Here is a 26,725-nt window from a genome sequence, read left to right as displayed (position 1 = left end):
GCCTGACCACAGTGCTTTTTGCTGACACCTCTGTCCACTTTAGGAGCAGGAGAGGTTTGCTATGGGGACTTTCTCCTACTCTGGACAGATCCTAAAATGCACAGAGGTGTCCGCAGAGAGCACTGTGGTCAGACAGAAAGGAAATTCAAAAAGAAAAGAACTTCCTGTAGAGCATATAACAGCTGATAAGTACTGGAAGGATTAAGATTTTTTTAATAGAAGTAATTTACAAATCTGTTTAACTTTCTAGCACCAGTTGTAAAGAAATATTTTTTTCCCAGCGGAGTACCCCTTTAAGTCCATGGGGCTTGCTATCAGTCATATCACTAAATGTTGTTAAAAACAGACCAGGCAAGATGGCTGCCCCATAATAATGTGCAAAACAAATGAAAAAAAATTTAAATAAAAATTATTAAAATTAGAACATAGAAAGGGGTTACAAAAAAAGTAGTTTCCCCATCTTATTCTAATTATAAAAAAATAAATAAAAAATATATAGTTGACACATTAGCTAATAAACCAAATTAAAATGGCAAGCGACATTCAATCGCCATTGTCATGTGCAAAAACTTCTCATACAATCCAGATTATAACATTATATGCATATTTATAATGGCAGTAAATCAGCCTGCTATGTGAGCCGGGGGCGTATAACAGAGCCCTGCTTGTCCCGCCTACACTTCCTGTATTTTGTCTCTCATTCAAAAATATACACATTCTTTAACCAGTGTATAATATAAATATACACATATAATATTATTTAGTCCATTTTAGTGTATTTTCAAAAAGCACGGTAGGTTATTTTCTTAGTTCTGCAAAAAGGAAATAAACAAAGCAAAAAGAGTCTGTGCCAAATCTACAATATACTCTGTTAGATAAATACTTTGTTCTCCAGGAAAGGTGGGTGGCTGGCTGCTTTTTTCTCTGACTCGCTGCTCTTCTCAACTTGTTGTATAGACTCACAATGGGCAGAGCAGCAAGTCAGAGGGAAGATGTTGAGTGCTCAGCCGCATGCTCCACCCGGGTCTATCTAGTGATCAGAGGGGGGCTGGATACTTTTCACATGTCTGTGTGAAAAAAATAATTTTTTATTTTTTTTTTAAAGTGACAGTACTGATTTAATTTGCAAAACATCTCACTACCTCCTCAGCATCTTCTTGTGTTGCTGTCATCTTAGCGGCTTTCTTTATGTCTTTTCCCTTCTTTCCCTTCAGCTTTGTTGCTCTGTAACAAAGAAAAATAATGTAAAAGGGGTTGTCTAGTATAAAAGACTACTTCACCACATTAAAGGGGTACTCCGCCCCTAGACATCTTATCCCCTATCTGAAGGATAGGGGACAAGATGTCAGATCCCCGGGGTCCCGCTGCTGGGGACCCCCGAGATCTCGTCTGTGGCACCCCGCTATCAATACTGCACAGAGCAGACTCGCTCCGTGCGTCATGATGGGCAATACAGGGGCCGGAGCATCGTGAAGCCACGCCTCTGCCCCCTCGTGATGTAACGGACCGCCCCCTCAATACAAGTCTATGGGAAGGGGCGTGGTGGCCATCACGCCCCCTCCCATAGACTTGTATTGAGGGGGCGGGCCATTACGGCACGAGGGGGCGGAGCCATGACGTAACGATGCTCCGGCCCCTGTATTGCCCGTCATTACGCACGGAGCGAGTCTGCTCTGTGCAGTATTGATAGCGGGGTGCCACAGACGAGATCCCGGGGGTCCCCAGCAGCGGGACCAAGGTGATCTGACATCTTATCCCCTATCCTTTGGATAGGTGATAAGTTGTCTAGGGGTGGAGTACCCCTTTAAGGAATTCTGGGGTCATTTCTGTTCAGGACCTTTATATATTATCTGGAGGACCGGTCTTGTCCTGCATTACTAGGACCATCCCATTGATTACAATGAGAACTTTGTAAAACTTCATTCCCCCTGTGGGGGCGCTGCAGGAGATCTCTACACTTCCTGCTGTTTCTCCACAGATTTTAGCTGATTGTTGGGGGTCCCAGCAGGGGCAAACTCTGAACAGATTTTAATCCGAGAACCCTTCAAAGAAAAAAAAAAAATAATATTGTCCAGAGGCCCTTCAACATCCCACTATCAGGAAGGGGGACTTACGGTTTCTCCTCATTGTCTGGTGGTTCAGCTGCTGCTGTTGTGTTATCTGCATCAGGTTCAGGGTCCTCCTGCTGTTCCGTAATGCCATTCAGCTCTGCTTCATCCTTCTTGGGTTCAGCTGGTGGACTTGTTTCTTTATCACTCTCCACTGTTAAGCTGTTATCAGGTATCTGTGAGCAGAAAGAGACAGATATTAAAGGGGTACTCTGGTGGAAAACTTTTTTTTTTTTTTTTTTAAATCAACTGGTGCCAGAAAGTTAAACAGATTTGTAAATTACTTCTATAAAAAAAATCTTAATCCTTCCAGTACTTATTAGCTGTTGAATACTACAAAAGGAAATTCTTTTCTTTTTGGAACACAGAGCTCTCTGCTGACATCACGAGCACAGTGCTCTCTGCTGACATCTCTGTCCCTTTTAGGAACGTCCAGAGTAGGAGAAAATCCCCATAGCAAACATATGCTGCTCTGGACAGTTACTAAAATGGACAGAGATGTCAGCAGAGAGCACTGTGCTTGTGATGTCAGCAGAGAGCTCTGTGTTCCAAAAAGAAAATAATTTCCTTTGTAGTATTTAGCAGCTAATAAGTACCAGAAGGATTAAGATTTTTTTAATACAAGTAATTTATAAATCTGTTTAGTTTTCTGGCACCAACCTTTCTGACAAGTTTTCCACCGGAGTACCCCTTTAAGGCTTTCCATATTATATAAGCAGTTCATTCTGTGTTACATTAAAGGGTAATTCCGCCCTTAGACCTCTTAGGCAGGACCCCGTGATCAGACATCTTATCCCCTCGCGGCATCATGGCCGCGCCCTGCTCGTGACATCATGGCCACGGCCCCTCAATGCAAGTCTATGGGACGGACGAATACCCCAGGATTTTATAGTAACTTTGGATGGGGTCATAAATAAATGTTGCCCATAAAAAAAACACCTTCACTTTACACCATCAACCACATGTACTATGCCGGAGCAAATACATAGAGCAGAGTTTTCTAACCAGGGTGCCTCCAGCTGTTGCAAAACTACAACTCCCAGCATGCCCGGCTGTCCAGGCATGCTGGGAGTTGTAGTTTTGCAACAGCTGGAGGCACCCTGGTTGGGAAACACTGACATAGAGAATATCACAAATACCTTTGATGCTTGTTGCTTTTTCTTCTTCTTTTGCTTTTTACTTAGTCTATAGAAAGAAAGCAAATATTACCAGAAGGAAACACAGAAGACAAGTCCTTTTTAACCTCTTAAGGACCTAGGACGTACTGATACGTCCTGAGTCTGCTCCCGTTCTATAACGCGGGGCCACGGCGTATCGGGCCCGGCACCTAGCAACGGCCGGGGCCTGTGGCTAATAGCGCTCGTCTAAAGAGAAATTAATCTACCCCCGGCTAGCTCAGCGGGCTGATCGGGATCGCTGCAGTGTTCGGGATCACCGCGGCATCCCGAACAGCTGTAAAGACAGCAGGAGGGTCCCTTTACCTGCCTCCTGTTGTCCGATCGCCGAATGACTGCTCAGTGCCTGAGATCCAGGCATGAGCGGTCAAACGGCAGAATCATTGATCAATGGTTTCCTATGAGAAACCATTGATCAATGTAAAAGATCAGTGTGTGCAGTGTTATAGCCCCCTTTGGGAGCTATAACATTGCAAAAAAAAGATAATTTAAAGATCAATAAAGATCATTTAACCCCTTCCCTAATAAAAGTTAGAATCACCCCCCTTTACCCATTAAAAAAAAAAAACTGTGTGAATAAAAACAAACATATGTGGTATCGCCGCGTGTGGAAATGTCCGAATTATAAAAATATATTGTTAATCAAACCGCACGGTCAATGGCGTACGTGCAAAAAAATTCCAAAGTCCAAAATAGTGTATTTTTGGCCACTTTTTATATAATGAAAAAAAAATGAATAAAAAGCAATCAAAAAGTCCAATCAATACAAAAATGGTACCGCTAAAAACTTCAGATCACGGCGCAAAAAAAATGAGCACTCATACCGCCCCATACGCGGAAAAATGAAAAAGTTATAGAAGTCAGAAGATGACAATTTTAAACATATAAATTTTCCTGCATGCATTTTTTTCCAGAAGTACGACAAAATCAAACCTATATAATTAGGGTATAATTTTAATCGTATGGACCTACATAATAAAGAGAAGGTGTAATTTTTACCAAAAATTTACTGCGTAGAAACGGAAGCCCACAAAAGTTTCAAAAAGGAGATTTTTTATGCTTACTGTAAAATCTCTTTCTCGAAGGATCCATTGGGGGACAAAGACCATGGGGACACAGACCATGGGTGTATGCTGCTGTCACTAGGAGGCTCGACACTATGGCAACAAGAGAAGTCGGCTCCTCCCAGCAGGGTATACCCGCCCACAGGCACCTGAGGTAATCAGTTTTAGTCCCAGAGCAATAGGAGAAGACAGACAGGTCAAGAGAAAACCACAAACTGTCCGAGCAATCAGAAGAAAATGCAACTGAACACACCTTCGGACAGATAACTAAAATAGGAACACCAGAAAAAAGGGGGGTAGCTGTGTCCCCCAATGGATCCTTCGAGAAAGAGATTTTACGCTAAGCATAAAAAAATCTCCTTTTCTCTATCGGCTCCATTGGGGGACACAGACCATGGGACGTACCAAAGCCGTCCCTTGGGTGGGTAAGGAATCAGACAGGTGGACGGTTGGACCACTGCAACATCTTACAGCCCAGAGTAGCATCAACCGATGTGAAGGCATGAATCTGGTAGCACCTTGAGAAAGGTGAACAAAGATGACCACGCGGATGCCTTACAGAACTGCAAGGCCAAAGCCACGTAGCGGAGGGTGGAAACGGGTGGAATGAGCCAAACCCCTGAAGGGTGGGATCTTCCAATTGCAGCTGTAAGCTCCCAAAAAGAGCAGACCGGATCCACCGAAAAACTGGTGGTCATAGAAGCAGGTTGTCCTATACAATGACCTTCCGGAAAAACAAAAAAAAAGGGTTCACACTGCTGAAAGGAAAGAGTGACTGAGAGATAAGTCCGAACAGCCCTCACCACAACCAGGTTGTGGGACAAACGCTTCCAGGGATGAGAAGGGGCCGGACAAGAGGACGGTAGGACGATGTTCTCATTGAGATGAAAAAGTCAAAAACCATCTCAGGTAAGAAGGACGGACCTGGACGGAAAACAAGTTGTCCTGGTATACCACCAGGAAGGGAGAACGGTAGGAGAGAGCTACCAGCTGACACCCTCCTAACAGAGGTAAGAGCAATAAGGAACGCCACCTTCTGGGGAAGGAGGCGAAAAGAAATGTCCCCGAGAGGGTCAAAAGGGGTGTCCTGCAGAGCACCTAAGACCAAAGTGTAAGTCCCAAGGGAAAAAAGGGGACTGATAAGGAGGGGCAGCTTGTGCCACTCCCTGAACTAGGTTCGGACATGATAATTGAACGCCAAAGAACGTTGAAAAAGAATGGAAACGGCCGAAAGCCAACCACGACCGGAGAATAAGGCTGAGTTTCACACCAAAAGAAATAAGACCGCCAGGTATGGTGGTAAACCTTTGCAGAGGAAGGCTTGTGAGCCCTCAGCATGGTGTGAACCACTTGGGAAGAGAAACCGCGGGTCCTCAGAACCGCTGTCTCAACCGCCACGCCGTCAAAAGCAGAGACGGCAAATAGGGGTGGCACAGGAGACCTGATATAGGAGCTCTGGACGATAGGGAAGGTGCAGAGGTAAGTAGTACAGGAGCCTGACCACGACGACGTAGCACGCCTGCTGGGGCCAGTCTGGGCCACAAGAATGGCAGGAACGCCCTCTGCTGTGAGTTTCCACAGGACCCCGAAAAGAGAGGAAGGGGAGGAAACAGAAAAGGTAGGGCAAAGCCCGACCAATAAACAGATAAGGTAGGGAAAAGCCCGACGAAGAAAGAGGAACGCTTGGTTGTGGCGTGACGTGCAGAGGTCCACGCCTGGAGCGCCCCAGAGGTTGCAGATCACTGCAAACACCTCCGGATGTAGGGACCACTCGCCTTGGACGGCTGAGGACCAGCTGAGAAAGACCACATCCCAGAAGCGCCCGGAATGAAAAGTGTTGAGATGGGCGGAAACCTGAGTTCCGCCCAAAAGGGAATTTCCCAAGAAGCAAGCAAAGAAAGGATTGCCCTAGGCCCCAACATGTTGAAGGGGAAAAGGGCTTCTCGTGGGACCAAGGCCCCAGACCGGCCGGTCCTTGAAAACACCTCCCCAGCCCGACAGACTGGCAGGGAGGGGCAGGAAGGAGCGCCCCCGAAAAAGCAGGGGGGAAACGAAGCCACCATAAAAGGGACAGACCAGACTGCCGAGTGACAATGGAGACCTGTCCCACCGGAAGAGAATCACCAGTTGAAGAGGTCGGTGGTGAAACTGGGCAAATGGCACTGCCTTCACTGCCGCCGCTAACTGACCCGGGACATCCATGCAAAAGCGAATGGAAACTGGAGCAGGGTGCCGAAGTCATCGGACTCTTCATAAGAGAGTCAGCCGATTGGTCGGCAGAGTTGAAAGCGGGCAGAGGCCGCGTTGAACTGGAGCACCAGGAAAGCGGTTGGACTTGTTCCGAATGACCATCCAACCGAAGAGAGAAAAGGTCTGGATGTTGAGACGAAGACTCTCCAGGATCTGGGCCCTGGCTGGAACTCTGATCAGAAGGTCGTCCAAGTAAGGAATCACGGAAACAACTGTTGTCCGTAAAAGGGGCTATCACAGGCACTGGGACTTTGTTAAAGGTCCGCGTAGAAGTGGCCAGACCGAAATGGAGAGCCACAATAGAAAATGACCGTCCGGAACTGCAAAGCGGAGGTACCACTGATGACCGGAAAAATGAGATGTGGAGGCAGGCATCCTTGATGTCTACAGAGGAACGAAAATTCCCCAAGAACCAGGGACGCCAGCACCGAAAGGAGAGACTCCATTCGGGATGGGAAGCAGAAGATGCTGGCTGAGATACTCGAGAACCAAGAATGGGCGAACAGAAACGCCTTTCTTGGGGACCACAAAGAGGTTGGAATAAACCTCAAAATCATTCCCCTGAAGGAACCAGGACAATGAATGTGCGTAGTCCAGGCATCCCGGAAGAGTAAGAGGCGACCAACCACCCGAGAAAGGTCGGTGGGTTAGGGCGACCCATCAGATCGAGGAAGGCCTACGGGTGCCTGATTGGGCCGCAAAATGGGGCCTGAACGGATAGCCGACCTCCGGGAGGGACAGGTCCGGAAGGAGGAACCCCTCTTCCCGTGAAAGGCGCCCAACTGAACCCTTTGTTGGTACCCTGTGGTGGCGCCAAAGGTTCGCAGAACCCGAAGGAGGACTTACGACGGAAAGCGGTTCTGTGAGCCATATCCAGAAGCAATAAAGAACACTTTTCCGCCCGACGCCTCACTTCCTGAAGGCGGCGTCCACATTCCAGGCTTTAAGCCACATGGAGGGACGGTGGCTACCAGATAGCTTGTGGCAAAGGCAGCACAGTGGCTGCGCATGGAACAGAAAATCTCCAGCTGCGGAGCATCGGGAGCTAGATTAAATAAAACCTCCAGAGGGATCTTGAAGACTACCCTGGCGGAGTTGGGAGACCATACTGAAAAGGGCCCTTGACCCCCAGGCCGAAGCAAAAGCAGGAAGATCCTGCTGTTTCAAGGCAAAGTTTGCCAAAGTCTCCACCTTCATGTCGGCTGGATCTTGAAGGCAGCCGCATCAGCCAAAAGGACCGGTAGGCGCCTTAGAGAGGTGGGAGACCGGCAGATCCACAGTTGGAGAGGAGGTCCACCGAGCAATGAGGTCCTTGGCGAAGGGATACCGCGCTTAACCCAAGTTTCCAAGTCTCCTTGTCAGGGTGCCTCCAGGCGGATACCAGCAGGGAGTAAAATTCAGAGGGAGAACTGAAGGTCTTGGGTGCCGGTCGGGTACGAAGAAAAGGAGACTTCTGGAGCCACATCCGAAGTTCCTGGGTCCTTTAGATGGAAGGTGTATCTTATGGCTGAAACCAATAAGTACACCACATCAGGCATCCGTGCGTTCCTTTAAGTCGGAGGCCGAATCAGAAACCTCATCCGCAAGTTCTCCAGGTGAATGGGAACGAGGTGAGGCAGCCCTGGAAGAGGTTGAACACGATGAGAGGAAACTTCTGGACCACGTCCGAAGTTCCTGGGTCCTTAGCTAGAAGGTGTCTCTTATGACCGAAACCAATGAGTACACCACATCAGGCATATCCGTGTGGTCCTCTGAGTCAGAGGCCGAATCAGAAACCTCATCCACAAGTTCTCCAGTGAGTTGAGGCAGCCCTGAAGGTTGGGCACGATTAAAGGAAACTTCTGGAGCCACGTCCGAAGTTCCTGGGTCCTCTAGATGGAAGGTGTCTCTTGTGGCCGAGACCAATGAGTGCACCATGTCCGACATATCCGTGTGGTCCTCTGAATCAGAGGCCGAATCGGAAACTGCATGTGAATGGGAACGTGTGAGGAAGCCCTGGAAGAGGAGGGAGACTGGCCAGGTACACAGGTCTGGAGAGCCAGAGCGGCGACCATGGGAGCGTCCTCTAGGGGAGCGACGCTTGCTACAGGGCGGAGTAACAGAGCGATGCCTGTGAGGGGAGCGCCCGTTGCCAGAAGACTCGGAGGATGAGTCAGATGAAAAAACACCCCCATGACGCTGCGAGAGCATCAGTATAGGAGGCGAGTGGGACCCTCCGGAGGGCTGGGAGGGCCTCTCCAATGCAGTCACCACATAACGGGAGACCTGAGCCAAGTCTGATATAGACTGGGGGAGGGAGAGAACCCAGGCTGGAGGGGCGGCCGAACCCACCGGGTCTGGTAGACAACCGGGGTAGAATAGCAGGGGGTCTGGGGGAGCAGGCAGAACAAGTGGTTCAACAGAACCAGACATTTTTGAGATACAGCTTTTACAGGTGTAATGAGTGGCTAACACTCCAGTTAACTGTTTAGAGGAAGCAAATGGGTTCAGCAGAACCAGGCATTTTGGAATTACAGCTTTTACAGACAAAATGGTGAACTAACGCTCCAGTTGTCTGTGCAGCCCAAGTCTGTGACCCCAGGGCAGCTGCTGTGAGGAGAACTCTGATTTAATTGTAGATAAAGAAGGGAGAAATGCCGGCCCATAGCAAAAGAGGGGCGGGCAAGGAGCAGGGGCACTGCTGATTGGCCCCTGCCTCTCACAACGCACGCACAGCGCTGATTGGAGGCTAATTCGCGCCTCTTAGAAGCCCCGACAACAGAGGGGGCGGAGCTATAGCGGCCTCAGCTTCTGACAAGAAGGTCAGTAATGGCGCCCACGCCCTCTCCTCTCCCTGAGCGCACACGTCATTCGCATATGCGCTTGCAGGGAAGCGAGCGAGACGCCGCCAGCAGCCGACTGCTGCCGAAAGCAAGCCGGCGCTTCATGCGCCTGCATAGTAAAAACGCCGCTGCTGTCAGCCGCTTAAAGAAACACACACACCACACACACATATCGTTCAGGAAAGTGAAAAGTATAGTGCCCTCTGAATAAAGCTGTGCCCCAGTCCAAAAATGCTCCTGCTCAACCCAGTTTTTTCAATAAATATAGAAAAAACCCTGTCCAGGCCAGCCCCTCAGAAAAAGTGGGCAAAAAGTGAGGGTCTCCAGAGGTTGCAAGGCTGTACCTAGGAGAAAGGGAACATACTCACCTCAGCCAGAAGAACTTACCTAATGAAGTCTTCTATGAGGTCTTCAGTCAGCTTTCTGTCAGCTGCATCACGCCGAACTACCAAGTGTGAGCGAGGCGAGCAGGGAAATAGGGGGACCCGGACCCATGAGGTACAACCCCAGGCGCTGACCATTGGCGAGAGGGGGTTAACAGCGCATATACACAATGTCTGTGCCCCCTCAATCGCAATGGGGAGACAGTGAGCCGCAGTTCCCGAGTCCCCACCTGAAAACATGAAAGAAAAAGGAATAAAAAAAAACTAACATATCCCTAAATCTAGGAAAATAATAAAACATAAGACCTGGTTTGGAGAGAACTCCAGACCATGTCCACCTCCTTCAGACACTAAGCTAAAACTGATTACCTCAGGTGCCTGTGGGTGGGTATACCCTGCTGAGAGAAGCTGACTTCTCTTGTTGCCATAGTGTCGAGCCTCCTAGTGACAGCAGCATACACCCATGGTCTGTGTCCCCCAATGGAGCCGATAGAGAAATTGTGTTTTTTCTTCAATTTTGTCGCACAACGATTTTTTTTAAAGTTTCGTCGTGGATTTTGGGGTAAAATGACTGATGTCATTACAAAGCAGAATTGGTAGCACAAAAAATAAGCCATCATATGGATTTTTAGGTGCAAAATTGAAAGGGTTATGATTTTTTAAAGGTAAGGAGGAAAAAACGAAAGTGAAAAAAGTGAAAAACGCTTGGTCCTTAAAGGGGTTAAAGGGGGTACTCCGCCCCTAGACATCTTATCCCCTATCAAAAGGAGGGTGCGGTGTACCCCTTTAACTTTGACAATGTACCAAATCCCCACATAGAAATCCCCATACAAAATCTGCATAGTTACTTAGGTTTTGTGGTTCCCTCCAGTTTCTCCTCCTCTTCTTCAGACAGAACTTGGTCTTTGCCATCCACCACGCTGTTCTCTTCACCTATAGAGGGGTTGAGCTCTTCCTCCTCCGCCTCTAGCTGCTGCCGCAAGAGGGCCACCATCTCCCGGTGTTTCTTGGATTTTTCATGATTCCTCATCCTGGTTATTTAAAGAAAAACATTAATTTGCTACGTCCACACGTTTAAACCTTATGGGGTTTTACAGCTGAAGTGTTCCTGACCCTCCTTAACCCCTTAAGGACTCAGCCCATTTTGGCCTTAAGGACTAATTTTACGTTTTCATTTTTTCCTCCTCGCCTTCTAAAAATCATAACTCTTTTATATTTTCATCCACAGACTAGTATGAGGGCTTGTTTTTTGCGCGACCAGTTGTCCTTTGTAATGACATCACTCATTATATCATAAAATGTATGGCGCAACCAAAAAACACTATTTTTGTGGGGAAATGAAAACGAAAAACGCAATTTTGCTAATTTTGGAAGGTTTCGTTTTCACGCCGTACAATTTATGGTAAAAATGACGTGTGTTCTTTATTCTGAGGGTCAATACGATTAAAATGATACCCATTATTATATACTTTTATATTATTGTTGCGCTTTAAAAAAATCACAAACTTTTTAACCAAATTAGTACGTTTATAATCCCTTTATTTTGATGACCTCTAACTTTTTTATTTTTCCGTATAAGCGGCGGTATGGGGGCTCATTTTTTGCGCCATGATCTGTACTTTTTTTTGATACCACATTTGCATATAAAAAACTTAATACATTTTTTTATAATTTTTTTTTAAAATAAAATGTATTAAAAAAGTAGGAATTTTGGACTTTTTTTTTTTTTTCGTTCATGCCGTTCACCGTACGGGATCATTAACATTTTATTTTAATAGTTCGGACATTTACGCACGCGGCGATACCAAATATGTCTATAAAAAAAGTTTTTTACGCTTTTTGGGGGTAAAATAGGAAAAAACTGACGTTTTACTTTTTTATTGGGGGAGGGGATTTTTCACTTTTTTTTAACTTTTACTTTTAAATTTTGTAAAATTTTTTTTTACACTTGAATAGTCCCCATAGGGGACTATTCATAGCAATACCATGATTGCTAATACTGATCTGTTCTATGTATAGGACATAGAACAGATCAGTGTTATCGGCGATCTTCTGTTCTGGTCTGCTCGATCACAGACCAGAGCAGGAGACGCCGGGAGCCGGGCGGAGGAAGGAGAGGGGACCTCCGTGCGGCGTTCTGAATGATCGGATTCCCGCAGCAGCGCTGCGGGCGATCCGATCGTTCATTTAAATTGCGAACTGCCGCAGATGCCGGGATCTGTATTGATCCCGGCACCTGAGGGGTTAATGGCGGACGCCCGCGAGATCGCGGGCGTCGGCCATTGCCGGCGGGTCCCTGGCTGCGATCAGCAGCCGGGATCAGCCGCGCATGACACGGGCATCGCTCCGATGCCCGCGGTTATGCACAGGACGTAAATGTACGACCTGGTGCGTTAAGTACCACCTCACCAGGACGTACATTTACGTCCTGCGTCCTTAAGGGGTTAAAGGGGTACTCCGCCCCTAGACATCTTATCCCTTATCCAAAGGATAGGGGATAAGATGTCTGATCGTGGGGGTCCCGCCGCTGAGGATCTCCCTGCTGCACCCGGCGTTCGTTTAGAGCGTCGGGTGCAGCGCTGGAGGCTGGTGACATCATGGCCACGCCCCCTCAATGCAAGTCTATTGGAGGGGGGGGGGGGGGGCGTGACGGCCGCCACGCTCCCTTCTATAGACTTGCATTGAGGGGGCAGGGCGTGATGTCACGATACTCCATCCCCGTGGTCAGGAGGCGTAACACTGAGAGCCTCCAGCGCTTCCTGCAGTGCCTACAGGTGGGTGCTGCATGCTAGATTGCTCCGCTGGGGACCCCGCGATCAGACATCTTATCCCCTATCCAAAGATGTCTTGGGGCTGGAGTACCCCTTTAAAAGAAAAGTCTCATGGATGAAATTACAGAAAAACTTATTTCCATCCTCAGGATAGGGGATAAGTTTTAGATTGCGTGGGCTGCCATACCCCTCCATATATCTCTAGGAGAGCCGAAGATTGCTGAACTGCCCTCCCATAGAGATATATTGAGAGGGCATGGCAGCGCCGTTCTGGGGGAGAGATGGGCACCGTAAGTTTTTTCTGTAATTTCAGGCATGAGACTCCTTTAAGCAAATCTGCTAACTTTCAGTGGCTCTCACTCTGTCAGACCCAGTCAATAGCCACTATGTAAACTACATCAAATTTCGTCTCAGAGCCAGTGTATTTTACCTCTATATGTGTTTTGGATGGAACACAAATATACTCACGCTTTCTCAGACTGGCAGACCTTGTCACATGCCGGACAGTAAAGATCGTCATACAACATTTCTTCATCGCCCTCATCGCTGGCCTGTCCTGTGAAGTCAATGGAACAAGGTCATATAATCTGGACAGAGCAATAGGTGGCTGTTCAGACATCAGCAGGCAGAGATTAGGAAATAAAAGGAGAGGACGGTGCAGCATGGTAAGTGAATTACTTAGTGTCCACCATGTATCATTGTTTAACAGGCATAGTGGTCAGCATATGGTTGTAGCTCTGTCAAGTACTGCAGCTTTGTCCCATTAGGTTAATGAGAACTTAGCTGAAGTACCAGGCATAGTCACATCCCTATGTATAATTATGTGGCTCTGTAAACAATAAGAGTGTCTGGGGCCAGATAACTGAGCTGTTCGTAAAGTGCTCCCTGGAGATATATACACTACTATTGATGACTACCCCCCCCCCCCCCCCCAAGATGGGATACAAAAGTCATTGTTCTGGGAAGGGACTCTTCACACAAAGGAGGAGCCTGGATCTACAATTGTAGGTGTTACTTACCATTCTGCTGTTCTTCTGTCTCTTCTTCATCGTCTTCTAAGCCATCGCCAAACTCCTTGTCGTACTGCGCCTCCATCTGCTGCAGCTCTTTCTCCAGTTCAGACATGGCCATCCAACTCTGCTCCTTGTACTGTTCTGCCAGTCTGTAAGACATATCAATAACTGAAGCTTAATACTTATACGGATATCACATTATTAGTAGAATTACTCAACAGTTATGGACACCTTTTCCCCTTTGTAATGTACCTTTGTAATGTAATTCACCTGCATTTATTGTTAACCTGTTAAGGACAAAGGGCATACAGGTACGCCCTGAATCCCGAGTCCTTAAGGACATTTGCAGGAGGTAGCTGAAAAAAACCCTTTGAGGAAGGCGCTGCTGAGGTCCAGTGGAGAAGATGTCCAGAATAAAGGTGGAAATGATCAAGCAGGAGAGTGGAGTGTTGAACCACGCTGGATCAATTTATTTAGCAAAGTGAAGTACAAACAGGATAAAGCGTTTCGGGGGACAGCACCCCCTTCTTCAGATCAGTGCTAACACATGGTGTTACAATCAGGGTATACATACATGTGATTGTGAAAGGGGGAGGGGCCACTGGGATGTGCAGAGGTTGTGTGGGCAAAACATAGTAATAATAAACAAAATATACAAACATGCTAAGCAGAGGTGTACTTGTGTGAGATGGAGGTGGCCGTGTGCTGCTTGAGTGAAAAATGCACGTTTTGTGGCAAGTAAAAACTCTTCGCTGCCCGCTGAGTGTATCTGGAGCGGAAGTGTGGGTATCCATGGACGCATCGCTAGGGGAGTAGAGCACGAGTCACGTGGAGGGGGCGCATCGTCAGGGGACGCGTCCTATGGGGAGGAGCACACTGCTGATCGCTCCTAAGGCGACGAGTCCAATGGGGAGGAGCGCACTGTTGCCCTGAGCCCAGCAGCTGTCTCCAGTCTCTAACCCCGCCATGGGTTTACATGCGAGTATTCCACTTGCCTCAGGTAAGCATCCATTACCTACGGGCTCTGCAGGCCCATATATTACTTGGTTGTTCTTCCAGCCATCTTTCCCTATGGTATCACACTAGGCGCCTTTGCCGGTCTCCCCCTTTTTCTCTCATTTGAGCCCTTAAGAACGCAGGGCGTACTTGTATGCCCTGATCCCGTTAAATGGGGTTTAAACCTTTCTCACCAGCGGAGAACGGGCTAAACCCCGTGGCTCCCGGTTGCTTCCGGCAGCTAGGACACACGGCTAATGCCAGGCACCGCCAATCGGGCCGATGCCCGGCATTAACCCCTTAGACCCCGTGACCAAAGTTGATTGCGGTGTGTAAAACGAAACGAAAACCATCCCGGCAGCTCAGCGGAGCTGATCGGGACTATAGCAACAAAATCGCAATGTCCCGATCAGCTTACCGGACGACGAGAGGGTCCTCACCTGCCTCTCTGTCGTCTGATCGGCAATCTACTGTTCCATGCGGCTAGAGCAGCAAATTACCGACAACTCTGATTAATGCTATTCTATGGCATAGCCGTGATCAGTATATGCAAATCAGAAGATTTTAGCTATGGGGGCAAAAAAAATTTTTTTTTTTTAATTCATAAAAGTTCATTAACCCCTTTCCTAATAAAAGTTAAAATCCCCCTCCCCTTTTCCCATTTTTTTTAAAATAAAATAATGTAATATAAAGAATGAAAATAATCATATGTGTTATCGCCGCGTGCGTAAATGTCCAAACTATTAAAATATAAGGTTATCTAAACCGCATGGTCGATGGCATACACATAAAAAAAAAAAAAAAAAAAAAAAAAAAATTGTGCATTTTTGGTCACTTCTTTTACCCAAAAAATATTAATAAAAAGCGATCAAAAAGTCCCATCAAAACAAAAATGGTACCGATAAAAACTAGAGACGACTTTGCAAAAAAGGAGCCCTCATATAGCCCCATATATATGGAAAAATAAAAAAAAGTTATAGGGGATCAGAAGATGCCAATTTTAAATATAGTAATTTTGGTGCACATAGTTTATAATTCTTTTAAGTATTAAAATAAAATAAAACCCTCATAAATTTGGTATCCTTGTAACCATATGGACCTATAGAATAAAGATAAAGTGTCATTTTTACTGAAAAGTGCACTGCGTAGAAACAGGAGCCCCCAAAAGTAACAAAATGGCATTTGTTTTTTACCCCACAAATTTTCTTTTTTTCGTTTTGCTGCAGGTTATATTATAAAATAAGTGATGTCATTACAAAGTACGATTGGTGGAGCAAAAAACAAGCCCTTATATCGGTCTGTAGGTGCAAAATTGATATAAATTGAAGGGTAGGTGGCAAAAACAAAAATGAAAAAAACAAAAATTTGGTTTTGTCCTTAAGGGGTTAAAAAAAAAAAAAGTTTGTGATTAGTTTCAGTGAAAATTTTTAAAGTTAAAACATTTTACATGATAAATTGCTGATTCTCTACCAAACTTACTTTGCATTCTCTAACTTCTGCTGTCTTCGCAGCTCTTCCACTTTTTTGGCTTTCTCAGCATTTTGCTCTTCTACCAGTTTCCTATGGGCCTGAACTCTCTTGTCTCTCTTCCTGATGAAGGCCACCAGCTCGCGGACAAGCTCGTTGCGCTCTTTGCGTGCTTTGTCCCGGGTTTTCTTGTTCTCTTTCTCCATGGCCCTCTTCTCCCAGCGGTTGGAGGCTTGCCTGGTGTCGTACTCTTCTTTCCATGCAAAGTTCTTTGCCGTACAGAAGCTCTGCCAGTAGGCATAGAATGGGTGCACCACCTACAGCAATCCCCAAGAATCAGTAGAACATATAGTGAAACACAGTCAGCAGTTCCCGTCTGCAGGTGTGATCCAAATAAAGAAAGAGGTCCAGCTCTGTAAAATCCACACATTTTTTTAAAGCATACAAATTCTAAAATCACTGAGGATCTTAGAATGCGTATGCTTCAATATAATTCGTGGGTATGGACCTTTAAAGGGGTACTCTGCCCCTAGACATCTTATCCCCTATCCAAAGAACCCCTGCGATCTCGGCAGCAACACCCCAGACATCTGGTGCACGGAGCAAACTTCACTCCATGCCGGATGACTGGCGATGGGGGCTATCCATCTATCTATCTATCTATGCTTGGGTATGTGTATATGTAAAATGTTCATTTAGGAGTCACCCCTCCCCTAATGCTATTTTTCTCCTTCCTGTCTGACCCCTCCCATCGTGTAGAGTTTCTGAACAAATAAGCCCGCCAAACCTTTCAGGAAAGGAATACCTTCCCCCCCTAGTAGGGGGTGGGAACTTATGCTAAATACAGAGGTGATATAACCAAGTGGACGACATTATAAAAGGCAGAAGCATTTGAAACTGACATGGCTCTGTTTGATTTACTTCGGTATATAAATTCTGTATTTGGCAGGGAGTAAGATAGTTACAAGTGCACTGATAAAATCCATATCAATGTCACGGCCACGCTCCTCAATGCAAGTCTATGGGAGGGGGCGTGACATCTGTCACGCCCCCTCCCATAGACTTGCATTGAGGGGATGTGGCTGGGACGTCACGAGTCTCTGGCGCTGCACCCGACGCTCTAAACGAACGCCCAACGACCCCCACGATCAGACATCTTATCCCCTATCCTTTGGATAGGGAATAAGCTGTCTAGGGGCGGAGTACTCTTTTAAGTGAGAGCTGGATTTCTCGATATATGGGGAGATTTATCATAACTTGTTGCCCATAGCAACCAATCAGACCACTTCTTACATTCTTAACAAGGCCTATGAAAAATGAAATTTTCTGATTCTGATTGGTTGCTATGGGCAACTAGGCAACTTTGCCTCTCCAGAGGTTTTGATAAAGCTCCCCCATAGTGTATATAATTTACCTCTACAGACCTGAGAACTTGTTTTTTGCAAACAATATAAAAACCAAACACTGCACTCTCTCTCCTTTCTTCCAGAGAAATACACCTATACAGATTTGTTATTTGGTTTTTACCACAGCAGCCACATAAACCACCTTGTATACAGACTGTGCAAGAAATAACTCTCTCTTTTCATCTCACATCAAGAACTCCCAGTAAAAGAGAAGTCCAGTAAAAAAATTTTTTTGCCTGGGCTGTGGAAATAAAAATAATAAACATGTACTTACCTTCTGCCATCCCCCCCCCCGGTGATGACGATATCGCCGCCGTATCCTCCGGTCCTCTTCCAGCTTTTGGTGCATGACACTGTTTCTTAGGTACCGCATTTATCGGAGTATAACACGCACCGGCCTATAACACGCACCCTCATTTTTCCAAGGAAATTTTGGTAAAAAGTTTTTTTTACCAAAATATCCTTGGAAAAATGAGGGTGCGTGTGTGTGCAGGTGTACCTCGATAAACTGTTTCTGGCGGTTTCTGCAGTTCAATGATTTAAAGCAAGCGCTTAAAATCATTGACGTGCAGTGGCTTCTGTGGGGCCAGAGTGCCCCTGCTCTATTCCCTCCCCATCCCCGGTATTATAGTTAAATATCCTGCCACCGCCACGGCACAATTCCCTCCCCGTCCCCGGTTTTATAGTTACATGTGCCCTGGGGACTGCGATCCTTCATGCTCCGGTGGTCTCCTGATCTGTCACTGTGCGCCGCGCACTGACTGATGAGTGACGTCATGTTGAGGACATCACTCGTCATTACGCAGCGCACAGTGACAGATCAGGAGACCACCGGAGCATGAAGGACCGCAGTCCCCAGGGCACACGTAACTTTAAAACCGGGGACGGGGAGGGAATTGGGCAGTGGTGGAATATTTAACTATAAAACGGGGACGGGGAGGGAATTGGGCCGTGGTGGAGGTGGCGGGATATAACTATAAAACCGGGGACGGGGAGGGAATCGGGCAGTGGCAGTGGGACTCTGGCCAGGCAGAAGCTGCTGCAGTTCAATTATTTAAAGCGCCCGCTTTAAATCATTGAACTGCAGTGGCTTTTACGTGGTCTCAGTCTATCGATGTATAACACGCAGATATATTTTAGGCTAAAAAATTTTGCATAAAAAATGCGTGTTATACGCCGATAAATACGGTAATCGTCAGCCTCAGCGATGTCTTGCCCTGGCCGGTAATAGGCTGAGCAAATGTGTCATGTAACAAGTACGAATCAATAAACTCGTCCCTGATGAGTCAGAGTCTTGGAAAATGATATATCAATAACAACCAATCCACTTGGGGGAATCCCCCTTATTGGTTGGTAGAAAGACCCTAAACTAAAGACCCACCTCTACAACTCGATTTTATTTTATGCTGTTAAAATATGGGAAAATGCCCAAACAAAAAATTCAAAAAAGGTATTAATAGCACCATCTAGTGGGCACTAATACAATCACACCCAATCTGATTATTTTAATACCTTTGTATTTGTTGTTTGGGCCTTTTCCCATATTTTAACAGTAATAATTAGAGGTGGGTCTTTAGTTTTGGTTCTCTTTCCCAATAGGGTGGATTTCTATAAGGGGATTGGTTGTTATTGATATAACCAGTCCGGGCCCGTTCTTCTTCCTGGTGTTGGGCCCGATACATCAAAGCATCAAATGCCAGAAGAAGACCGGGGCTGGAGGAAGGAAAGCTAAAGTTTACTACTTATAAGGACGTTCTTTACACAAACATATTGAGACAACGTTTGTTTTCCAGAAACATAAGAAGCATATGCATTATTTCTAATCTTTTTACCTGTATACCATAACATAAAAAAAAATATTAGAGCTGAATTTTTAAACTTAACTTTTCAAGGAACACTAGCATGATTTCTTTACCACCTTAGTATACCCACCCTGTTAGGTTATTTACCAGTCATAGATGGGATCATTTACGTGGGAGCCACATCTATGATCCAGAGCAAGCAATGGCTCTTATACTGGTGGACTTCTTCTGTCTATGTATGACATAAGACGGCCATTTATGGTTGTCATATAACAAAAAACTATTGTGCTGGAGCAGCAGAGAAAATGTATGGCTGGCCAGAACTTCTCCCAGTGATAAGATCATCTGAGGATTAAAGGGATACTCCGCCCCTAGACATTTTATCCCCCTATCCTAGGAGATAAGATGTCTGATCGTAGAGGGTCCGGTCGCTGAGACCCTCCCGCCATCTCCGGGCCGACACCGTGGCGTTCTGAACACAGAAGCTTGCAGCTTCCATGTTCATGATGTCACTCCACTCCCCCTCCATTCATGTCTATAGGAGGGGGTGTGACGACTATCACATAGCACTCACACCTCCTCCCATAGACATGAATGGAGGGGGCGTGACGTCTGTGGTCACCTGTCATGGAGTGGAGTTTGCTCTGTGCACCGGATGACTGGGGTGTCGCATTGGAAATCCCCCTGGGTTAAGACATCTTTGGATAGGGGATAAGATGTTTAGGGGCGGAGAACCCCTTTAAGGAGGTCAAATGTGCTTTGATGATCTGATCAACGGACTGGTTAAAAAAAAAATTAAAAAAAAATCATTACTGCACTATGTGAATGGTAATCCATGAACTGTCATTCACTCCCATGTGACTTTTACCAGCAGTGATTGATGCATTCTCTGTGTCATAAACCACGAGTCAGAAATGCATGAAGTATATAGCGTACCGTGTCATAGTCGCTCTGTGAGTCTCCGAACATTGGGTATTCCTCGGCTTCATCTTTGATCTTACTTTCTACTTCTTCCTTCACAATCAGGTCAAAGATGTGTCTGTAGACAGCATAAAAACCCTAAAACACAAGAGTATTAGATAATCAAAGTAGAGAAGTAAGCTTGGTACCCAGCATTGTACCCACACCAGACTGATACAGAATAGCACAATAGAATCAATGACAGTCAGTGCTATTCACAGTGCTATGGGAGCACCGAAAAGACCAGAGTACAGCACTCGGGCATCGTCGGCATTCCAATAGAAATGAATGGAGCGTGTGGAGTCTACCGGTCGATGACACGCGTTCCTCAGAGAGAGAGCCCCCGTCCCGGAGATTGCGGGGGGTCCCAGCGGTCAGACCCCCCCCCCCCCCCCCGCCGCGATCAGCTACTTATGCCCTATACTAGTTATCTTTAACTGGGGTACTCCTTAATAGTTTTAAAACTTTCATAATCATCAAGGGAGCATCTATTCATTGCTTTTAAAGAAATACTGTAGTGGAATATAACTTATCCTCTATCCAAAGGATAGGGGATAAGTTATAGATCGCGGGGGGTCTGACAGCTGGGACCCCCGCCATCTCCTGTATGGGGCCGCAACAGACACGCCCACTCCATGTATCTCTATAGGATACATGGATGGGGCGTGTTGGCCACCGTGTCATGCGGGGGATGAAATACCCCCCTTCCTGTGGACTGCCACGGCACTGTACAGGAGATCGTTGTGAGGGGGGGGGGGGGGGTCCTTCAGATAGAGGATAAGTTATATTCCACTACAGTATTCCTTTAATGGAAGAAAAGCAACCATTGATAGCAGCTTGAATAGGCAAATGAGGACCACTGGCCCCAAGTTCTCCAAAGGTTGTCAAGGCATGTGGAGAATTGTAGTGGAGGCACACTGGTTGAAAACACTGGCATAAAGAACAATATACGGCTTGTAGAGAACACAAGATGTTACCTTCTTATCATCTCCATAACCAGAGTAACAGGTCACTGTGAAATACTGGACTAGATCCAGGCTGTCATCCCGGTACTCGCCATCCACTCCTCCTTTCAGCAGGGCATCTCTGTGGTTATCATACCTGGGAAGAACAGAAAGGACACGTGACTTCTCTGAAATACAGAGGAAATAACTTCTCCATAACTACCATTTGGCATGAGGATTTGGTATAGGATATTACTGTGGGTGAAAACTTGGGATCTGGTGATCACCAGTCAGTGTGGTTTAATATAAGAACAGGGACTGAAATTTAAAAATTTTTTTTTTTAGATAAACTGACTTGAAAATGAGATAAGTGGTAGAATAGTCCCTAGCAGACTGGAACGGTTTAAATGGTTTAAATTTCAAGGAGAAATTCGACTACTTAAAAAGTTGCATTATTGAAGGCAACAGATAATTGCATTAGGCTTATCAATAATAGGGATCGACCGATATTGATTTTTTACAGCTGATACCGATATTCTGCAAACTTTCCGGCTGATAGCCGGTAACTTATGCCGATGTTCCGTGCGTCAGGCACCGACGCTGCCTGATCCCCCAGCCTATCCTCTGGTCACATGCCGCCGCCGCTGCCCCATTGCCTCCCCATCCTCTGGCCACATGCCACCGCCACCCCATTGCCTCCCCCATCCTCTGGCCACATACCGCCGCTACTTAGGTCCGCGCTACTTCTGGCTCTGGCGGCGTCCTGTGCTGTCACTGTGCGCACCGTTGCGTTGAGGACGTCACTTGTCATTGCGCAGCACACAGCAACAGCGCAGGACGCTGCAGGAGCCAGAAGTAGCGCGGACCCCGGAACAAGTAATTAGAACACCGGGGATGGGGGAGGCGATGGGGCAGCGGCGGGATGTGGCCAGAGGATTGGGGAGGCAATGTGGCAGCGGCGGCGACGGTATGTGGCCAGAGGATCGGGAGGCAATGGGGCAGCGGCGGTATGTGGCCAGAGGATGGGGAGGCAATGCGGCGGTGGTATGTGGCCAGAGGATAGGCAGGGGGATTGGACAGCGGCGGTGGCTGGACTCAGGACAGGCAGGGGGAGAGAAGCGGGTGGCTGCTGCGGCAGTCTCTGGTACCGCTGCAGTTCATTGATTTAAAGCGCCCGCATTATCGGCAAGGTAATTGCCGATAACTTAGAAAATCGTGAATATCGGCCGATAATATTGGCCAAACCGATAATCGGTTAATCCGTAATCAATAATATCAAATAGTTTAACAGACCACTGTGATACTCAGCGGAAGTAGTCAAACTCACAAAAAGGACAACAAAAAAGCAAGCATTTAGCATTTATAGAAAAAAAATAATCCTGAGCAATTAAGACAGACAAATTAGGCAGAAAGAGGCCAAGCAAGTTATAGGAGCTTCTAAAGCACAGGCAGGAGAGAAAATAGCTCAGTTAATGACAAGATAAGACATTTGTCAGATATATAAATAAAAAAAGTTAATTAAAACAAGGATTAATTACAGTGACCCGCCGACCTACGATGGCCCCGACATACGATCATTTCAAGATACGATGGCCTCTCAGAGGCCATCGCATGTTGAAGGCAGCATCAACATACGATGCTTTTGTATGTCGGGGCCATCGCATAAACGGCTATCCGGCAGCGCAGACTGCTTCAGCTGCCACTGGATAGCAGTTTACAGTGCGCCATGTGCCCTGACGATCACTTACATGTCCTCGGGGCTCCGGCGCATCCTCTTTGTGAACCCCTGCTACACCGGCGCTCTCCTTCAACGTCATCACGTCGTCGCGCACGCCGTACAGTCATCCAATAGGAGCGGCGTGCGTAGCGACGTGATGGCGGTGACTGAGAGCGAGGATCCAAGGCAGCAGAGATGTTCCGGAGCGACGGGGACACCCCGGGGATGCGACGACAGCGATTGAGGGCGACATCCAGGGCAGCGGTGGCGGGTCCGGAGCGGCGGGGACACGTGAGTATTACCTCCTATACTTTACATTGCACGGATCCCTCAACATACCATGGTTTCAACAAACGATGGTTCATTTGGAACGGATTACCATCCTATGTTGAGGGACCACTGTATATTAAAAACAAAGGAAGTAATCTATGAAGAAGGGGATAAAGGAATAGCTGACTGTCTCAATGAATACTTCTTTTCAGTTTTTACAGAAGAAAATGAAAGGAAATCTGTCAGTGTCACCTCCATTTAACTGTCCATACAGACAGGTAGTGCAGATGACACTGATGACAACGATACTTACCTGGTCCCCTTCAGTTCTGTGGCTCTCCCGCTCTGGGCCTGACTTGGAGCATGGGCAGAGCTTAGTGACATCACCGCTGCTGTTTGCTAGCAGAGGGACCCAGCAGAGAACAGCAGTGGTGACATCACTAAGTCTGCTCATGCTCCAAGTCGGGCCCAGAGCGGAAGATACGGCGGAAGATTGCAGAAAAAAAAACACAGCACAGAACGGGAACCGGTAAGTATCATTGTCATCAGTGTCACCTGCACTACCTGTCTGTATTGATAGATTAGTTCAGGTGACACTGATGACAGATTTTCTTTAAGAAAAGGACCTCATTTAGGGAGGAAGACTAATGAATTAATTAATGCATGTGTCTTTACATACAGTCATGGCTGTAAATGTTGGCACTCCTGAAATTTTCTAGAAAATGAAGTATTTCTCACAGAAAAGGATTGCAGTAACATGTTTTGCTATACACATGTTTATTCCCTTTGTGTGTATTGGAACTAAACCAAAAAAGGGAGGAAAAAAAGCAAATTGGACATAATGTCACCAAACTCCAAAAATGGGCTGGACAAAATTATTGGCACCCTAAACTTAATATTTGGTTGCACACCCTTTGGAAAAAATAACTGAAATCAGTCGCTTCCTATAACCATCAATAAGCTTCTTACACCTCTCAGCCGGAATGTTGGACCACTCTTCCTTTGTAAACTACTCCAGGTCTCTTTTATTGGAAGGCGCCTTTTCCCAACAGCAATTTTAAGATCTCTCCACAGGGGATCAATGGGATTTAGATCTGGATTCATTGCTGCCACTTCAGAACTCTCCAGCGCTTTGTTGCCATCCATTTCTGGGTGCTTTTTGACCTATGTTTGGGGTCATTGTCCTGCTGGAAGACCCAAGTTCTCGGATGCAAACCCAGCTTTCTGACACTGGGCTGTACAGTGCGACCCAAAATCCATTGGTAATCCTCAGATTTCATGATGCCTTGTACACATTCAAGACACCCAGAGCCAGAAGCAGCAAAACAACCCCAAAACATCATTGACCTCCACCATATTTCACTGTAGGTACTGTGTTCTTTTCTTTGAAGGCCTCATTCCGTTTTCGGTAAACAGTAGAATGATGTGCTTTATCAAAAAGCTCTATCTTGGTCTCCTCTGTCCACAAGATGCTTTCCCAGAAGGATTTTGGCTTACTCAAGTTCATTTTAGCAAAATGTAGTCTTGCTTTTCTATGTCTCTGTGTCAGCAGTGGGGTCCTTATGGGTCTCCTGCCATAGTGTTTCATTTCATTTAAATGTTGACGGATAGTTTGCGCTGACACTGATGCTCCCTGAGCCTTCAGGACAGCTTGAATATCTTTGGAACTTGTTTGGGGCTGATTATGCACCATCCGGACTATCCTGCGTTGACACCTTTCATCAATTTTCTCTTCCATCCATGCCCAGGGAGATTAGCTACAGTGCCATGGGTTGCAAACTTCTTGATAATGTTGCGCACTGTGGACAAAGGCAAATCTAGATCTCTGGAGATGGACTTGTAACCCTGAGATTGTTGATATTTTTCCACAATTTTGGTTCTCAAGTCCTCAGACAGTTCTCCTCTTTCTGTTGTCCATGCTTAGTGTGGCACACACAGACACACAATGCAAAGAATAAGTGAACTTCTCTACATTTTATGCTTTCAGGTGTGATTTTTTATATAGCCCACACCTGTCACTTGCCCCAGTTCATATATAAAGTTCATAACTCTTTTATATTTCCATTTCCAGACCCATATGAGGACTTGTTTTTTTGCGTGACCAGTTGTACTTTGTAATGACAGCACTCATTTTACCCTAAAATGTATGGTAAACCCCCCCAAAAAAAATTTGTGTAAGGAAATTTAAACGAAAATCATAATTTTGCTAATTTTGGGGGGGTTCGTTTTAGCGCTGTACACTTTACGGTGAAAATTACATATTTTCTTTATTCTTCGGGTCAATAAGATTAAAATGATACCCATGGTTACATACATTTCTATTATCCTACTGCTTTTAAAAAATCTCAAACTTTTTTTTTCCGTATTCAGGGATGTGTAAGGGCTCATTTTTGATGTGACAAAAAAGCTGAAAAGTTTAGATTTTTTTTTGCGTTTACACCTATCGCCGTAGGAGATTATTAACATTATATTTTCGAAGGTCGGACATTTACGCATGCAACAATACCAAAAATATGTTTATTATTTATCATTTTTACGCTTATTTGTATTAATATGGGGAAAAGGGGTGATTTAAAACTTTATTGGGGTAGGGGCTTTTTCAAATTTTTTCACACTTTTTTTTTACATTTATTTTACACTTTTTTTTAGTCCCCATAGAGGACTATTTATAGCAATCATTAAATTGCTAATACTGTTCAGTGCTATGCATAGGGCATAGCACTGATCAGTATTATTGGCGATCCTCTGCTCTGGTCTGGTCTGCTGGAAGGCAGATCAGTACAGAAGACCCCTGGAGACGGACGGAGGCAGGTGAGGGAACCTCCGTCTGCCATCTCGGCTGATCTGATCCCCGCGGCAGTGCCGCGGGCGATCAGATCAGCCATAATAAGTGCCACAATACCGCAGATACAGATCACGGCACCTGAGGGGTTAATGGCAGACATCAGCACGGTCGCTGATGTCCGCCATTCCCGGCGGGTCCGCGGCTGCTGACAGCCGGCAGGATCCGCCGGAATGAAACATGCGCAGCTCCTGCGCTCGTGTCACAGCTGCGCCGTTAATGTACAGCGCTGTGCGCTAAGTGTCGTTATGCAGCGCCACACATTTACGGCGCATGTCCTTAAGGGGTTAAAGGAGCATCACATGCTTGAAACAATCTTATTTTTCCACAATTTTGAAAGGGTGCCAATAATTTTGTCCAGCCCATTTTTGGAGTTTGGTGACATTATGTCCAATTAGCTTTTTTTCCTCCCTTTTTTGGTTTAGTTCCAATACACAAAGGGAATAAACATGTGTATAGCAAAACATGTGTTACTGCAATCCTTTTCTGTGAGAAATACTTCATTTTCTAGAAATATTTGAGAGGTGCCAACATTTACAGCCATGACTGTATATAGAAGAAAAACCACCACAAGAGCACATAGTATTTTACCCCCTGTTCCAAATTATTATGCAAATTATATTTAACCCCTTAACATGACTCCACCACCGCCTTGCTGATGTCGCAGCCTTGTTGGAACAGGGTGGCCACCAACCATTCACTACTCCATCCATCTAGACCATCCACGGCACGGCA

General features: G+C 46.2%; 1 protein-coding gene across 2 annotated transcripts in view; it reads right to left on the bottom strand.

Moving 5' to 3' along the window:
• The window catches only part of DNAJC21 (DnaJ heat shock protein family (Hsp40) member C21), a 41,160-nt gene that overhangs the window by 3,893 nt on the left and 10,542 nt on the right, over positions 1 to 26,725 (bottom strand). For both annotated transcript variants that reach the window (XM_056545821.1, XM_056545830.1), the window contains exons 3-11: positions 21,195 to 21,318; positions 20,194 to 20,316; positions 16,062 to 16,366; positions 13,593 to 13,735; positions 13,042 to 13,129; positions 10,651 to 10,833; positions 3,248 to 3,293; positions 2,115 to 2,284; positions 1,143 to 1,224 (exon numbers count right to left, since the gene is read on the bottom strand). In XM_056545821.1, coding sequence (XP_056401796.1) covers positions 1,143 to 1,224; positions 2,115 to 2,284; positions 3,248 to 3,293; positions 10,651 to 10,833; positions 13,042 to 13,129; positions 13,593 to 13,735; positions 16,062 to 16,366; positions 20,194 to 20,316; positions 21,195 to 21,318 — 1,264 coding nt within the window. The remainder of the gene's footprint in view (positions 1 to 1,142; positions 1,225 to 2,114; positions 2,285 to 3,247; positions 3,294 to 10,650; positions 10,834 to 13,041; positions 13,130 to 13,592; positions 13,736 to 16,061; positions 16,367 to 20,193; positions 20,317 to 21,194; positions 21,319 to 26,725) is intronic.

This window comes from Hyla sarda, chromosome 1, assembly GCF_029499605.1.
Source record: "Hyla sarda isolate aHylSar1 chromosome 1, aHylSar1.hap1, whole genome shotgun sequence".
NCBI classification, from domain to species: domain Eukaryota; kingdom Metazoa; phylum Chordata; class Amphibia; order Anura; family Hylidae; genus Hyla; species Hyla sarda.
The sequence above is the reverse complement of the archived record's forward strand: the minus strand, read 5'-3'. Positions and strand labels throughout refer to the sequence as shown.